Here is a 17560-nt window from a genome sequence, read left to right on the forward strand (position 1 = left end):
GCGAGAAGAAAATGTTATCGTTATCGATTAATTACGATAATTATAATTATTATAATTATTATTATTATTATTGAATATAATAATTTGTTCGATTGATTATGCGTATATACATATATTTTTCAATTTTGTATCAAACAAAACGCGAAACGATTTCGAGAGCAAATGAATATATATATATATATTATTGTCAATGTTCCGAGAAAATCAAAGAATCAATTGTCGAATTGGATATTTATATATATATATATATAAAGATTGTAAAACTGTTTCTATTATCGTAAGGTTTATAGTTAAACACAATTACTCACGAGTCAAAGATCTTGTAACATGAGAATTCGATGCACTGATGTACGAAAGCGGATTCTTCGTATATTATATATAAGTAGCAAATAATTCCATAAGCGAGAGGATCGTTTGAGGAGAATCATGTTAAATTACGTGACGTAATCTAGACATCGTATGGTATCTCGCAAACAATCACGATAACAACAAAATGATGTCTCAAATAAAGTGCTGTGGCAATCGAAAATCATCCAACGTTTATTCGTCGTATCAACCGGGATCCTGTAGATTAATTTTGCAGCTCGTTATCTTGATTTTTCTTTTCTTTTTTTTTTTTTAATAATAACATTTACATTTTGGTTGCCACTGCAGGATGCACCGCTCTTTTCCTGATTTATCTGTAAATTCAGCACCAACGCTTTCGTAAACTCGATCGATTCATGTTTCTCGATAATATAAATCCATATTCATCGTCGTATCGATCATCCTCCGGAAAAATTTGTTGTTTTCTCATTGTTTCCTCATTTTTACCTTTTTTTTTTTTCTTATATTTATTTTTTATTTTTTTCTTTTTCTTAATTCATTGCGACGAGGAACGAGAAACTAACGCGCGCTCGCACTTGCCTTGGTTCTTTGTGCACCGTTAAAAAACAACCTTTCGTTCGGGGGGTGGGTTTGCTTCGCCATTGCAGGTGAGGAAGGAATACAGGAAGTTCGTGCGCCGCCACTCCTGGTTGCCCAAGTGCCTAAGGTGCTCCAAGACGGTGGCCGGAAGCTCCGGTGGTTCTTCCGGTACCAGCGGCGGCGGTGGTGGCGCAAATGGCGGCAAGGACTTCGGCTCTCACAACACCTCGTCGAATCCGTCGGCGCCCACCACAGACAGCTCCGGATTGTCGCCGCACGCCGCCTCCAATGTGGGTACAACAACGACCACGTCACCGCCCAACAATCACAACAACCTGACCGCCGCCTGTAACAATACGAATCTTTCGATAAACGTGAACCTGAACAATTTGTCGCTGAGGTCGCCGGTCGGGGCACACCAGATGCACATGATGGCACCTAGCAACCACAATAGGCATCCCGCTCAGCAAGGTATCCGATAGCCGCTTCTACACCAAACCGAGAAAATTTTCCATCAATTTCATCGCACGGTTGTTCCACGATCGGTTTTTTCCATAATCAAATGCGTACAATTTGTCACGGAGAAAGAAAACGATATACGATAGGGAATTTTTTTGATCGGAGGAGGAGGACGAATGAAAGAAAATAGATCTCTCTTTCTCTCTCTCTCTTTCTCTCTCTCTCTCTTTTTGGCACTCTTTTATATTAATTTTCAGCTAAGCTGGTTTTCTTTTGTATATTCTTATTGACTCGCTCTCTAATACTATTTTCCTTTTTAATTATTTTTAATTATTCTTCGTTTCCATTAACTATCGCTTGTTTCTGCCGGTAACGCAACTATGATTAATGGTACTGGAATTAATAACGCATTTTCTCCACCTTGTTTCTATCCCTCGTTCTATGAAACGTCAACCATTCGAGTTGTGATAAGTTCGCCAAGGTTCTTTGCACCTTTATCGGTCGAATTCTTTCGTCCGGCCAGCGATGTCAGCCAACCACTCATATTTTCTTGTCCGTTGCACGATCATTCACGCGATTAAAAGGAATGGTTTCCATTTCACGATTCTAACGGCCGAGCTTTTCGGCCGGATCCTCCACTTCGATTTAACGATGCACCTATTTTCGCCATCTCGCACATTTTTCTACGAAGTTTTCACCGATACGTTCTTCCTACATACGTACTTCCTCTTCTTCTCTCGATATCACGTTTCAATCTAGTCACTCGATTCGGTCTTCTTTTTTTGATAAATTATTATTATCTTGTGTTCGTTTCGCAAGATACGTTCTCCGGAAGAAACAGTTTTCTCCTCTTCGGTAATCGGTGATCAGCGTTTAAGAAAATGAAGAGAATTTCGAAACTTTTTGTTCAACTAGTTAACTACATAACTATTATCGTCCTATTCTAATAATAGTAGCTCGTACAATGCTAATTCAACCGCGTTTCCTTTTTTTTTTCCGTTCCACTTTTTTGTCCCTTGTTCGTTTTCTTCTTTCTCTTTTTCTTTCTTTTTTTTTTTTTTTTTTTTTTTTTTTTTAATATGTTACCCCAAGTCTGTTACAGGATAAATTGTGAAGTGGGTGTCCTCGACCCTCCTAGTCGAGGGAGACTCGTTTCGAATGGGCGCGCGTTCCGCTCAAAAGCGACGCGTGCCAGAAACACTTTTTTAACGTCATCGAGAATCGCTTCGCCACCTCGAAAAACTGGCTCTGGAACGGGACGAGCTAAAAAGGCATTTAACGAACCGTTCGACTCTTTCGGCTCTATCGCGCTCGCTGCGGAGAATTTAGAGAGAGAGAGAGAGAGAGAGAGAGTGAGAGAGAGAGAGAGAGAGAGAGAGAGAGAGAAGAGAGAAAGAGAAATATATATATTATATCGAGTATATTTAGGAAGAGAGGGAAATATGTGAAGAACGATATTCAAAAATTGGTTTGGCGGGAAAAAAAAAGAGAGAGAAATTTAGAAAAAAAGAGCGGGAAAAAGAGAGAGAGAGAGAAAGAAAAAGAGAGAGAGAGGGAAAAAATTATTGAACGTGGTCATGCCATAGATTTGTACGATAAAACAACGATACTCGGTTGTAGATGAAACGATAAACACAGTTGGATGTGTGCGGTCGTTGTGTCGTTGTATTCTCTGGAAAAAATTTATTGCCAATTGTCGGGCCGAATTTATCGGATTTGGTAGAGATTACTAGACACGAGCCGACTGGATATAATGAACGACACGTTATATATGACAATTATATGTACAATTGTATACCATTGAAACTTTTTTTTTTCTCTCTTTCTTCTTTCCGTTGTATTTTTTCTTTTTTTTTTTTTTTTTCGTTGCGTTTGTTCGTGAATTTGCCATGGCACACCGCTGTAAATTCACCGAATTTTAGAACGGCTCGTAACGCACGTGCCTCGTGGTTTTCGCAAAAATAAACGGCGCTCGCACGGCACGATGTGCACTATTATTTTTTTTCCTTTTTTTTTTTTTATTTTTATTTTATTTTTTTTTTTTTTCTATCCAACTCCGGGTTGTTGCAGTTGTATAATTGTTAACGTGGAGCTCGAACGCGCTTGGAAGATATTAAAAAAATGCTTTCAATTCAAACATTCAACGAAACCCGAAAAACCGAAGAAATAAAAATATTTTCGTAACACCATGATTTTTTATGAATTTGTATTCGTATATAACTGTTTCTCTCGCTCTCTCTCTCTCGCTCTCTCTCGCTCTCTCTCTATTTAAAAAAATTCATGAGATCCGTCCCATTTTCTCGTGGATGCATAACGCACTATTAAAGATAAAATAGGAAGGAAACGGTATATCGATATAGCGGCAAAAACGAGAAAGAACGAGAGAAGAAGAATTCTCGGCGCGGTAAGCAATATAGCATTCGGTCCTCGATCACAAGGCGGAAAAAAAGAAAAAAAAAAAAAAAAAATACATGGCACGCTCTCTCGCTCGATTTTGCACATTTGTAAACACGCGAACGTACTATTTGCAAGACCCTCCTACTAACAATGGTGATTTTCGTGCTTCTTATCTGGCTCTGGGTTTGGTGTAACGCGGTTGCTGGCTACTTTGTACCCTCCTCCTGTTTCCCTTCCTCCTTTCGTCCCCTCTTGTCTCGATGTCGCGACAAGACGTTACTTTTATTGCGAAGCGCGAGCAACGACGTTGCACGACGATGGCTCGCCCCCTTCACATTTTATTTCACATGATGATTTCAGATCGTTAATGAAACGCTTCTCTACGGCCGGGTACTCACGCTACGAGAGACGTAACGAATCTGTAACATCTACGATTCGTACGAATCGGTTTCGCAGCTGCGCCTCCGACGACTCTCGACCCAACTGCTACACTTTTGGCCTGCCCCAAATTTTCTGTCTGCTCGCTGTTTTTCTTCTTTTTTCTCCGGGAAAAGAATCGCCTCGATACCCTAGCGGCGAATCGACGCGATTCGCGTAACGGTAGTTTGAATAACAGCAACGAAACATTGAAAAAATTCTTTACCTTTTGAAATATTAACGTGATATGTATTAAAATACACGTAAAATATTAATAGAATATAGCTTGCATCGCGAGATTCGAGAAGACAGATCTTGCATTCCGACTAATAGCATCTGCTCTAGCGTATCAGCCACTGGCTTCCTCGCAAACCTGTTTGCCGCTTATCCTTTTTATACTCTCGAGGCACTGATGCGTGAGCCGACCGGTAATACTGTCACTAAGGAAATTGAAACGAATTTTCATAGACCATAAAGGAAGTATATACGTTGAGAAAGATTCGTAATGTACGAGCGTGTAATGTTATTCTTATCCAATCGCGTGGACAGAATACGATCGATATATATATATATACACATAGAAAACATTTTCTTGTCCATAAGAATATACGATATTTGCCCCCGTTTCTTCTCTTCGAATTCTGTCCACGCAATCGAAATCTAGTACTATCTTTAAGCCGCTCACTGTCAAGCGATCGTTCGATCGAAGAGCGCTCGAATTAACTCTTTCTCTCGTTTTCCTTTTCATAAAATATTCTCGCGCTCTCCGATCGATGTTCTCGGTTCGGTTCACAGCCTGTCAAACGCACGTCACATCACAAGCGTCGAGACGCTCTTTGGGCTGCTCACTTGTCACACGGCCGATTACTTAAGCACGAGGACAAGAGAAAGCTATATATATACATAAAAAAAAAAAGAAAAAAAAAAGAAAAAGAAAAAAGAAAAAGAAAAAAGACGAGAAAGAAAAAAACCTCGTCGAACCGATCAACATTTCACATCTCTCTCACACCTCCTGTTGCAACGCACAACTCGTACACACGTACCCTTCTTCTTCTTCGTCACTTTTGCTCTCTGTATACGCGCGCAGCAAACGCAGCAGACATACGCACACGTACACGCATAAAGAGACGCAGAAATCGTTCTTTTTTTTTTTCCTATTTTTCTCTCTCTCTCTTTCTCTCTCTCTCTCTCCCCTCGCTCCGTGCGTTTTCGCTAATTAACACTAGGTGCGTATTCTCGCACGACGAGAGGCAAGGGAGGGGGGGATCAATACGGATCATCGAAACGTTTAACGATCCAGCTCGCGTTCGAGACGCAGGCGTGCCCTTTAAATCGAGAACGCAAACTCGAAAAATCTATAATTAGCCGAGTGAACGGGGAGAATTAATTGGATTTTCATCGGTTTCGTTGCCAAAAAGATTTTGCAAGTCGTGCGTGGAGTAATTTTATTCGACACCGCCGATGATCGGTACGATACGGGGCCCGGTCGTCTTCCACGTCAACCGCGCAAACGAGGAGCCGGTTCCCGACGTTATCTCATTACGGACAATAAGAAAACAAAGAGGACTCGTTCCCCCCGCGCCCCCGATCTCCGTTGCACCTCACCTTGCTCCATCACGGATGGCTCCTCCTTTCGACCAACGAACCGATCGATCATGTTCGAGCAAGATCGATAAATTCTTGAGAGTTTACTAAAATAAATTGATTATATCTGAATGAATGAAGGAGAGAGGAGAGAGGACGAAGAAATTCCAATATCCGGTAAACGTTCGTCGAGAAGATCAAGAGAGATGATTAAATTTTTCAGAATTTTCACACATTTCCTCGCCACGATGTTCGAGGAACGGAAACGGGAAAATCTTGGAAATCGTACCCTCCGTCCAGGACAAACGCAGCACACTTCCGTTCAAGGTGTGCGTGCGTGCTCACGTCGCGTATCTCAGTCCGTTGCGTCGTAGATTTTGCCCGTGCACGAGTTAAATCCGCCACACTTCCGGCGAGCACTGCACCTCCGCGAGATATCATCGGATTTATCTCGTCCATATGCGCCACGCTTTCGAAGGGTTAGAGAACCTTCCTTTTTTAAACCTTGTCGCGCACGAGAATCCGGTTAATCCTTCTCGTTCTCTAGCGAGAACGATTACACGTCGACCGTATTTATCGCGAGTAACCTCGTCGGATTAATTAGTTTCGAGGAGAGAAAAAAAAAAAAAAAAAAAGGAAAGGAAAGAAAATTCTCGATTGACGAAGAAAGAAACGTGCGGAGCTTTTAACGTCGAGATTGAAAGAACGCGTGGATTTTTTTTAAGGAGCAAGGTGCTTTGCCCGAAAAGATTTCGCGAGTAACCCTTTGTTTACTGGTGAATTGCGATACTTTTCTTTTTTTTTTCTTTTTTTTTTTTTTAATTAAATATTGGAACGAGCCGGGCAATTAGTGAGAAGTTAATGATCATAATGGCAACCTTTCCACTCGACGTTTCAATGTTCTCTCGAGACATCGGTGTTCCATTGTATTATCCTATTGTGTCTCCAATGTTTAATCACTTGATCTTTCGAGTATTGTCTGCTGAGCGTATTATACTCTCGTGTATTGCAGCGCGCGGGTAATCGTCTATCATCGACCCGACGTAACTTCCAATTACGTTATTATATACGACAAAATTACAAAAATTGTAATTGTAATACGTAGCTGCATAACAATTCCTTCACAACAATTTTTTCCAAACGTTCGTATGGACACACATGGATCCCAACAGGAAATATGTTCCAAACGTTCATTCCTCTTGAAAGAAAAAAACACTTGAATCCAGACACAGATATATATACACAGATTCATCGAGGACACAACACTCGATCTCATCCCCATTCCGTATCAGTAAACGAAGGGTTAAGAGGGAACGGCGAATGGTTCGATTTTTACAGTACTTGGCGTCCGGTCGAAGCTGGGCGATTGTCGATAGGCAGCCGGCAGTAACAGCGCCACGTGAATCCTCTTCGACAGAGGCTCACATCGTGGCGACCCTGCCCTACGCCCGTCACGCCTTCTTACCCTCAGCTCCCAATATCCCCAAATCTGCCACCGCCACTTGGGGCCACCTTAACAAAAACCTCATGTGGAAGGTAACTAATTCAGCGCAGCTAAAAAGAAAAGAAAAAAAAAAAAAAAAAAAAAAAAAAAAAGGCTCGCTCGCTCGCTCGCTCGCTCGTTCGTGTCGTGTTGTTTCGTTCCAACTTTCCTTTTTTTCTCTCTCACTATGTTCTTCCGCCATTGTTTCTCTAATTGATTGCATGGTGTGCCATGATTTTTTCATTTTTCGTTTTTTATTCTCTCCATTCCATTCTCTTTCACGTTTTTTAATTCATCATACCTAGTCCTCGGTATTTCTTTTAACCCTTTTCTCGGTCTATATTTTTTATCAATGACAAGCACCTAGAAGACACGTTTTGCACACTTAGAGGACACCTCGCGCGATTCGAGATTAGAGACCCGAAACCGCTTCGAAAATCGCATGGAGGTGTGGGGATAAATCGTTTCCGGTGAAAAAAATGTTCCATCAAACGAGAGCTTGCAACCCCTCCCCTTCCTCCCCCTTCTTCTTTGTTCAATCGCGATCATATTCGTTTTCGAAATCGCTTCGAATCTCTTCAGTTTTTTTTCGTTTTTTTTCTCGAAGCGATTTTATAACCAAGTAATCGGAAACGTATAAACGAGAGAACATTTTTCAAGAGAAAATTGTTCGTTGTGATTTCGAGTTCGACGATGATCGCGAAGAACGTACGTACACTCACACATATAAAACCGTTTTTTTCAAATATAGAGGAAAACGCCTGTACTTTTACGAACGCGTAGCTCGTTGTGTGTGTGTGTGTGTATTTTTTTCCTTTTTCTTTTTCGTTTTTCATTCTGTAGCGAGAGAATGATGATGCTACGAAACGTGTCTCCTCATGATCATAGCCTTTGTACATATCATACAGCACGTACCGAATCTTCTCGCTCGTTCCTTCGACCATGCATGCGAGCTCGTGGAATTTTGTGAAAAACATCCCCGAGATCATCGAGGTTGGTCCTCGATGAGACTCGTCGCCACCCTTTGTACAACTTCGCGCGAACAAGATCCTTGTAATTCTCGCGATCTTCTCGCGATTTTGCGGTCGAACGAAAAAACCATTTCCGTTCGAGTAAACGTGCTGATCGATTCGAAAATGAAGAAAAGAATGTCCGCAGAAATGTTCGCAGGGATCTTCGTTCGCGCGCTCGCCACCGACCACACCGATCCCTCCTCCCCTCGTCACCGTACCATAATTTACACTCGTCGATCGTCACTTTGTGTTTCTCCCTTCATCAGCATACCGTATACGATCCTCGACTCGTCGCGTAATCTCGCAGTCACTCACGAGAATCTTAATCTGTCTCTCCCGCAGAACATTTCTTTTAAATCGTATTCCCGGGACTCCGGGCACGGCGGTTCCGAGCAGGAAGACTCGCCCAGGACGCACAACACGATGACCCTGGGCCACTCCGGGCGGAACCGCGGCGCGAGAGGGATCAACGAGGGGAACGAGATGAGCGGCAACAGGACGACCGGTGGCGGCGGGGGCGGCAGGCGAGCCGCGTTGCCTTACAAGCACAAATACACGGAGATAATCGACGGGCGCGTGAACGGGCCGGGCCATCATCAGCTGCACGCCCACCACGGCCAACACGTGCACCTGCCGCGGGATCTGGCGAACGAGGACGAGCCCGTCTACGAGGAGATCGAGCGGGGAGGCGGGGGTGGAGGCGGCGAGATCCAAGTCTCGGACATGTCGGACGAGGATGGGAGGAGGCAGAGCGACATGAGCAGGCAATCGTCGAGAAGTTACGGCGATCACAGGCCGTTGATCCCTTACTCGCCCGCCACCGATAGAAATCTCATGCATTACGGGCAAACGTTGACGGATCGCGGAGGCGGAGGAGGGAATATCCATTGTGACGAGTACAGCCCCGCGTTCGAGAGGACACTCAACACTTGTTGGGAGAAGCTGAGGAAACAGCAGGCATGGTACGAGAGGGGCGAGCTGCCCCGGCTTCCGGCCAGTTACGGTATACCGCCTCAGCCGGATCACACGAGAACAGTCGCGGTTCTGGACGGGCACACGGTCGTCTGTCATCTGCAGCCGCAGACGGACATGTATACAGGCCGCGGGATGCCACCCCCTTCGTACAGCGAGTGTTAGGACGGTCCCGCCGTCTTCTTGTCGTCCTCTTCGTCTTCCTGCACGAAGGATGATGGATAAGCTTTCTCGCTCTCGAGACCGCGCCGTTTTCGTGGCAATTGGCAATCGATCGATGAAGAAGAACACGATCGTGCGCTTCTTCGTTGCTCGAGGACCATGTCGTACTACTCGAGGATCGGATCTCTGCGCGACACGTTCATTTCCGAGAAAGGATCGCGCAAGAAGGGGGTTGATCGTCGATCCCTCAACCTTGAACAACGGTGGTTCGTTCCTGATAACGAAGAAAGGTCCACGATACGATCGACGCGTCTCGACCTCTACGCGTTCGGCACGGATGAACGAGAATCGTGAACGAGTTTCTAGCTCAAACTTAAAACGCAGCGACTACTGGTTGCCGCGTTTTCTTAGCCATAAGCGGGCACGGCCCTAGCCGGCCGTTCTCGACTCTTCTTTGTTTCTGTTTCCGTTTATATATATATATATATATTTTTTTTTCCTTTTCGAGAATTGCGTGCACCCGCGTGGCGCAAATCCACGCCAACGGACGTGTCTGTCGTCTCCAGTTCAACAATCGTGCGAGTGTGTGACGAGAAAAAAAAAAAAAATAAAAACGCCGAGGATTTGTGTACGATAGTGTGAATTATTACGGAAAAAAAGAAGAAGAAAAAAAAGAAAGAAAAGAAAGAACAATCACGTACAATCTTGTTGAAGTTGATCGATAATCGTCGTTGTACCGTCGAAGCTGTGCTCGGGCTTTGGAATTGGCTCATTGACAAAATGACGCGGATACGATGTCGTACGGAGAACGATAAAACGTGACGAGTCCTCTTCTAGGTTTACTTAAGATTATCCGCTTACAGGGAACGCTTACAGAGCTCGGGGTTTCGAGGTGTACGGATTGTCAATGATTCGTACGAGATGATCGTTTAACGCTCGTAAATAATGTCGGAGATTAATTATTTTCCTTCCGTTCTTCAGGATCGTTGTTCCCGTTCGTTATCGATTATTTATCCTCGAAGCCTGTCCTCCGTACGCGTTTACGTAAGATCGAGGCGAAAATTTCTTCCTCGATGATCTCGTCGATGCTGGCAACGCTCGTTAACGAAAAAAAAAAAAAAAAAGAAAAAAAAAAAAGAAAAAAAGCGATTCGAGAGAGTAATAATAATGAGACATATCGAGATCGATGAGAAAGTTTGTGGATAACACGAGGGCGGGAAAAAAAATCGTTCGTTAACGGCGTCATTCGATCGAGAGAGAGAGAATTCGATTTGGATCCCCGAAGGGAATCAACGACGACACGATAAAGGAATCTGAAGCCCATGTTTCCTTTCGAACATGTCTCGACTTTCATCGAACCACGGGGGCACGGGGAGGGGGGAGGGGGGAGGAGGGGGACAGCGTTCGATGACATATCGCGGAATTGCTGATCGATATCGACCTCGCCATAGGAAGAAAACTAAAGTTAATCTTAAAATAATCGATCGACGCTTACTTCGATTAATCATTATCGCGTTACATTAGTGATCGTACCGTAGAGTTACTTCTAAAGTCGCCAGATTTAGCTTTCGTGAAAAATTTCTGCGACACGATCTTCTTTCGGGAGGTAACGATTTATTCGTGAGATTGAAAAAAAAAAAAAAAAAAAGAAAAGAAAAGAAAAGAAAAGAAAATCTTCGAATTCCAGAGACAGAAAAAAAGAAAAGAAAAAGAAAGAAAGAAGGAACGGAAAGGAATGTCCATTTTAAGAAAGAGTTTTGTAGAGTTTAACGTTAACCGCGGTTTAAAAAAAAAAAAAAAAAAAAAGTACCTTTATCGGTCGTCCCAGCCAGCTCCTCACTGTACATTGCTTTGGAAACGTTACGTTTTAGTCCCAGAATGTTATTTTTATAAATAAAAAAAATGATATATATATATATAAATGTATATGTATGTATACAGTAACGATATTATATATATATATACATAAACAAAAAAAAAAAAATACGAGAGAGAAAAATGGGCGAGAATTGTACGAAATACAAGTATATATATATAAATATATATATATATATATATATTATATATATAGTGATACAAAGCGATTTTCCGAGCGACATGGAAAAAGCGAAAAAAACTTAGTCACTGTTTTTTACTATTTTTTAAAGAACAAAAAGGTATATGTCGTAATCGCGTAATCTAATGTGTAACTAAGGGAACCCGCGCGCTATTTATTTTTTATCATCCGTGAGTGTTATCTAATGTGTAATTAGCAACTCGTGTTGAGATCCGACGATCCGATGATCAGCGAACAACGCTTGAACGAAATACGAAATTCGAGATGTATCGAGACGATCGATCGGGTGAAATCGCTGTCATTCGATCATCGAATCGAGGGGCGAAATTTTGTGCTTGCAAAGAAGATCCATCGTCGACGAACGGAAGCGTGATATCAGGCGCGACGAACGTCGAGCTCTCTCGACGCGCCATTTTTGGCTCGATGTTCGTCACGAACCGATATAACATGAGAAAGAAGATGTTGGGTTAACTTAATTGCAAAGAGACAAGGTTCTTCTTTTCCCAAGCTTTTGTTTCTTTTTTTATTTTTTATTTTTTTTTCTTTTTAATCGTATCATGGTTCTACGCCAAATATATGAGAAAATTTGTTAAATTTTAAAGTAAATCGTAAAACGTCCTTTCGATCGAGGTTAAAGCGTTCGAATTTCCGTTTCCTGTTCAAAGGAATACGCGAATACAGTGAATTCAATATACTCTTTCTCTCGGTTCTTTTCTTTTTTTTTCATTTTTTTTACGTATCATTTCCTTTTTTTTTTTTTCTTTAATTTATTTCCCTGCTCAGCCGGGCCGGCCGTGATCCTTCTCTCCGGCAAATCGTACGTTAAGGCGAAAATAAATCTATAGGCGAATTATAAATAGCGATAATCAGCGTTTTAAGGGTACCAGCGTAGGTAATGCTAAGCGTTACGAACGTTTCCTCCGACTTCTACGAAACGTAAATTGCTCATTCTTGACATCGCGAGAACCCATTCGCGCAGTTATCCTGATTTTTCCAGTTTTTAGAGATCCTTCGCACAAGCGTAGTTTGAGATGACAAGCGCATCCGGAAACCGTTTCTGTCCACGATGTGTTAAAGGTAGAACGAAAATACGTCGAGTATGTAAATATATATATATCATTTCCATTTTGCCACGAAATTCTAACGTCTCGTTTCGTTTATTCGCGTCAAGCCAGAATAAAACCAGAAGTTTGTACTCGGTCGCTCGCCATTCGAAACATCATCCGGACAGTGTCGTGTCACAAAAAGAGAATCGAATTTTTGCTATCTTAAACATTTCTTCTTTTTTTTTTTTCGTTCCACTTTTACATTCCTTCGTCGTCACGATAAGGAAACAACAATCGAGCAATCGAGATATCTTTTTCAGTCAATTACAGAGCAACGCACCAAGTGTTGAAGTGTTGTTAATCGGGTATCGTATCGAGTCTTCGAGATTTCGCGTCGTTTAATCAAAATAACAATAACTCTATGCGATTTCACAGAAGATTTCTTAGAAGAATAACGATACAAAATTGGAGTTGAACCATTCGATATGCGAAACCTTCGTGCGTCGTTCGTAAGTGTTTTTTAACCGTGAGACACGACGATACGATTCCGAGTGGTCGATGTAACTCGATTAAAATTTCGATTCGCGCATCTCTGAATGAAAGCGTGGAGCGTGTTGCGATAAATTTTCGTTCTCTCCCTTGTGTCGTCGCGTCTTTCGCGAACGTCTCGAATCCGACGCCTCTGTCCGCGATGCGACAGAGTTTTAGAATTCTATGAATTTTGTACGAGCGAAAGGTCTTGCCCATGGAACGAGTACTACCTGGATAATATATCGTAAACGCAGCCACATTCCATCCGTTCGACTTGTCGTAATCGAAAGAGACGGAAGGGGATAAATGGGAAGGTGTACTACTACGAGCCAAGTAGACGGGAACAATCTCGAGCGTATTTGTGCCTGGATGAATAGGCAATCGATTTACGAATTTGCGTAATTGCGTTATACCGTTCTTTTTTTTTTTTTTTTTTTTTCTCTCTCTCCTTCGTTTTATTCTTCCTTCTTTCGTTTATATATACTTATATATATATATATATTTTTTTTTTCTTGCATTGACAACGTAACCGGCGTAACCGGCGGGCCACATTGAAAAAAAGAAAAGGAAAAGAGAACGCACCGGTTTGAGGATTTGTTGCGTGCGAAAGGGGAGAGGGAGTGTGTGAGAAAGAGAGCGAGAAACATTATCATTGGAAAAATCTCGAAATGAGGTGTACATAATGTAAATATATGGCTTTGTACATGTTGAACACGTTGTAATGTAAATGGAAAAAAAAATGAAAAAAAAGAGAAATGCGGTGAAGAAAAGTGCGAAAGTGAGAATTGTGTGTGCATGAGGAAATGATGAGAAAGAGAGGTTAAAAAAAAAAAGAACGAGAGGCGACCGAGACGATCGATGTGAAAACAGAAAAGAATACACTAGATAAGACAAGTTATTAGTAAGTAGTGGATATTACAGTGACTATTATCGTGATGGCGGATGCGTGAGGCGGTTTAACTTAAGTCCCAAGCGTAATTAGTTAATGTGTAAATAAATTAAGCGAGGAAGTAAAGGAAACAAAAAAAAAAATAATAATAATAACAAATATTAAATGAGAGCCCAAATAATCATTGGATATTTATAAACGATTCCACTAAAGAGAGGATATGGATAACAAATGGATGAAAGAAAAAAAACGAAAAAAAAAGAAAGATCGATTAAATAATATGTAAGTTCGGCGAAAGAAAGAGGGAATGTAAAAATGATTAAATATGAACTCAAGCACTCGTCCCGTGCGTTAGGTTACTGTTAAACGTGAATGAATGGAAAGTTCATAGGGAAAAGAAGAAGAACACGAAGGTAGACAAACGCGGAAGAGAGGGGAAAGAAGATTGGAGAATAGAAGGGGAAAGAAAAAAGATCAAGAATGGAAATGTGCAAAAATTAATCAGATGGACAGATGTACGATGCATGTTTTATCCTTAGCCGTTTTATAAATATTAACATCCTCTTCCCTTCCCTCCTTTCTCATCCCCCTCGCCCGTGATCTCGATCCTTCTCCTCTTTTCACGCGAAGCTGATCTCTCTCTCTCTCTCTCTCTCTCTCTCTCTCTCTCTCTCTCTCTCTCTCTCTCTCTGATCGATATCGACACACCTGTCCGTACTGTCCAATTTCGATACGTTCCTTTCAATCGTATGCGCTGTCTCTCTTTACTTTTCATCCTTGTTCTCTCGTCCGCAGCATCGCGTAAACGATTTTCTGAACCAGCCACAATCGTGTCGTCCCTCGAGATACTTAGCGATTAAGTTTTTATTTCGCGTGCAAAAAAGAAAAAAAGAAAAAAGAAAGAAAGAAAGAAAGAAAGGAAGAAAGAAAAAGTTAAACGAGAGGAAAGAAAGATCAAAAAAAAAAAAAAAAAGAAAGAAAAAGAAAAAGAAAAAATGCATTGGAACGGTGAGTGAAAGGAAATTCAAAGCAATTGCGGAAAGTAAATCCACGAAAATAGGAACGCTCCCTCGCCACGGTATTCACGTATGTGCACCGATCATCCCTTCCCCACTCGCTCATCCTTTGAAAGTATTGGAATATTTTTCGAATCGGCTTTTTACCGAACTATTTTATCCAAAGACACGAAGAAGCAAAAAACAACGATCGAATTACAAAATTTTGAAAAATAAACCGGCGCACGATTCATGTTCACATAGAATTCGTAAAAATTCTGTGATCTTTACCATTTATGTTCCCTGTTTATAAGTGATATTTAACGAACGTGTTTATAAAGGAAAAAAATACACGGACACGGTTTTAGCATGTAATTACGCGTAAGTTTCCCGTGAATCATCGCCTGCCTGCGCACGCTACAAATGAAAAGGAAGAGAAAGACCGAAGAACAAGCAGAAGAAGAAGAAGAAGAAGAAGAAAAAGAAAAATACAAATGAACAAGAAGAATGTAAAATCTAGGTATCTCCGATCTACTAAGAGCCTCCGTTTCTTCATTTTTGTATGCTTCTTTAAGACTGTCTGATACAGGAAAAAAGGATAAATAAATGTGTACCAATCTCTGAATAAAAAAAAGAAAAGTCTTATTTTTCTCTAGTTTAGAAAATTTCCTAATTGTATAAAAAAAAAAAAAAAAAAAGGAAATCAAAAAAAGAGAACAATTTATTTAATCCCCTGTTTCTTTTTACTTACTCTCGATTAATTTTCTAAAATGTTTTTTACAGCTTCTTCGTTTCCAATTATAGCTGCTACGTGTAAGATGGTTTGGCCAATATTATCTGTAGCATTAACATCAGCTCCCAAATCTATTAATCGTTTCGTCACGATTAGATGACCTCCTTTAACAGATTCGTGAAGAGGAGTGGATCCTGTGGAATCTCGCGCATTCAGAAAATTCGAATTAAGCGCCAAAAGTCGGTCGACTAAACCTTCGTGTCCGTGAAATGCTAAAAAATTAGAGAATTCATAATTATAGATATTAAAATATTCTTCAATTTATACATATTAAAATACATAGCATAAAAATTATTACCAGCAATGTGTATAGCGCTTCGGCCATTATTGCTTCGATCGTCGATGCATCTAGTAAACTGACTCACCAATAAATCAAACGCATCTTCATTGCCAGAACGACAAATCAAATGTAACGGTGTCCATCCGTCTTTATTTCGCAAAAACGGATTCGCTTTTGCTTTCAAAAGCGCGGCAACGCATTCGTATGCATCGTTTCCGGTTTTTGTACAAGCCAGCATGAGTGGTGTCCAATCAGCGCGCTTCAATGCGTCTATGGTTGCACCTAAAAGAAAATAATTTAGTGTTAGTAATATAAAAGAAAAGTAATATTGGACAAAGAGAAAAAAACACCTTTTTCAATTAAATACTTCACGATATCGTTACGAGCAAACTGTGCCGCCTCGTGCAATGGTCTTTTCACATCTTTATTGGCAACATCGACTTTAAAGTCTGGTTTCTCGAAAGTTTCATATAAATATCGAACGATATTTAAATGACCCGCACGAGTAGCAACATGCAAAGCGGTATCACCAGAAGACAAATGCCGGAAGAATGTCCAATCTTGAATATCATATTTGGATACAAGAGTTTCTACTCTTGATAAGTTTCCACTTTGACAGGCGTGCAGAAATTTCTTCGATAGGTTAGGATCCGTCATATAAGTTTTTATTATCGAAGAAACGGAGTACACGTGAGATAAAAACAATAAAATGTTTTCATTCACAAAAATGTGAAGATTTTTAATAAAAAAAATTCTGAAAAACACTAAACACTCGAAAACACTGTAGAAATGATAGAGATTACCATCTCGTAGAGAACAACAGAAGTATAAAAGCTTGAAACAACGCCATCTACCGTCGGTATAAGTAGACGTTCAATGGCGCGAATCGATTTTATTTGCAAATAAAGTTAATTTAAAATATTTTACAATATAAAAATAATATTGAATTTTAGAAATTTAAACATTAGAATTTTTTTTAATATTAAAACGCAAATTAAATTTCTATCCTTCGTATAATATAAATGAATTTTGTACAATATAACGATTTTATATAATAAAATAATTTTAAATAAAATTTTATAATAAAAATCGCCAAGGAAAACTTATAACGATAAATAATATTTATTTTCGAATGAACTTACGTAAGATAAGAAAATAATGAGAAATTATAAACGATCGAGTAATGCTAAATCATCCAAGCATAAAACCGTTTTGAATGTAAAATTTATCGTGCGAAATCTAGAATTGACACGAATAATAAGAATCTCTGTAATTATAACATCATAATTCGAAATTGGATGCAGTTAATATATTTCTAAGGTAAAGAAGAAAATCTTTTCTTTTTTTTCTATTTTATGAGAATTTAAATAAAAAAAAAAATACCAACAAATGAAATGTATATGCAATACACAAATAATCATAGATTAATTATTTATAAACCTGATTAAAAAGCCATCAACGACGTCGCCATCGCACATCTTAATAAACCAATGTCAACGATTAGACTATTAGACTTCATTAAAATTAATCAACGTGAGGAAAATATTTAACCAATCAAAATTACGACAGAAATTGAA

At 40.4% G+C, this 17560-nt stretch overlaps 2 protein-coding genes across 10 annotated transcripts in view; one reads left to right on the forward strand and one right to left on the reverse strand.

Moving 5' to 3' along the window:
- LOC122715831 (latrophilin Cirl-like) overlaps positions 1–15555 on the forward strand; it is a 365198-nt gene extending 349643 nt beyond the window's left edge. For 6 of the 8 annotated variants that reach the window (XM_043938340.1, XM_043938336.1, XM_043938335.1 and 3 more), the window contains 3 exons: positions 975–1196; positions 7102–7299; positions 8602–15555. In XM_043938340.1, coding sequence (XP_043794275.1) covers positions 975–1196; positions 7102–7299; positions 8602–9396 — 1215 coding nt within the window. In that variant the 3' untranslated portion in view covers positions 9397–15555. Of the gene's footprint in view, positions 1–974; positions 1378–7101; positions 7300–8601 lie in introns of all 8 variants that reach the window. The other 2 variants (XM_043938338.1, XM_043938342.1) reach the window with 2 other exon arrangements.
- LOC122715834 (ankyrin repeat domain-containing protein 16-like) lies at positions 1114–16765 on the reverse strand. Of its 2 annotated transcripts, none has more exons than XM_043938348.1 (4): positions 16334–16765; positions 16002–16265; positions 15662–15915; positions 1114–1252 (listed from the first exon to the last, which is right to left on the reverse strand). In XM_043938348.1, the coding sequence occupies exons 1-3, from the start codon at positions 16638–16640 to the stop codon at positions 15668–15670; spliced, it is 819 nt and encodes a 272-aa protein (XP_043794283.1). In that variant the 5' UTR covers positions 16641–16765; the 3' UTR covers positions 1114–1252; positions 15662–15667. The 2 variants fall into 2 exon arrangements, with proteins under 2 accessions (XP_043794283.1, XP_043794284.1); XM_043938349.1 differs by lacking the exon at positions 1114–1252 and adding an exon at positions 14550–15530.
- Positions 16766–17560: the final 795 nt, after the last annotated feature.

The sequence above is a fragment of the Apis laboriosa genome, unplaced genomic scaffold (assembly GCF_014066325.1).
Source record: "Apis laboriosa isolate Shangri-la unplaced genomic scaffold, ASM1406632v1 scaffold40_cov151, whole genome shotgun sequence".
In the NCBI taxonomy this organism is placed as follows: Eukaryota; Metazoa; Arthropoda; class Insecta; order Hymenoptera; family Apidae; genus Apis; species Apis laboriosa.

Excerpts from the sequence above, each read along its gene's own strand:
- LOC122715834 (XM_043938348.1), bottom strand. The coding sequence starts at position 16,640 with ATGACGGATCCTAACCTATCGAAGAAATTTCTGCACGCCTGTCAAAGT. Across the intron at positions 16,266-16,333 it reads GAAGTATTTAATTGAAAAAG|GTGCAACCATAGACGCATTG; the intron begins GTGTTTTTTTCT and ends ATTTTCTTTTAG. Across the intron at positions 15,916-16,001 it reads AAGCGCTATACACATTGCTG|CATTTCACGGACACGAAGGT; the intron begins GTAATAATTTTT and ends CTAATTTTTTAG.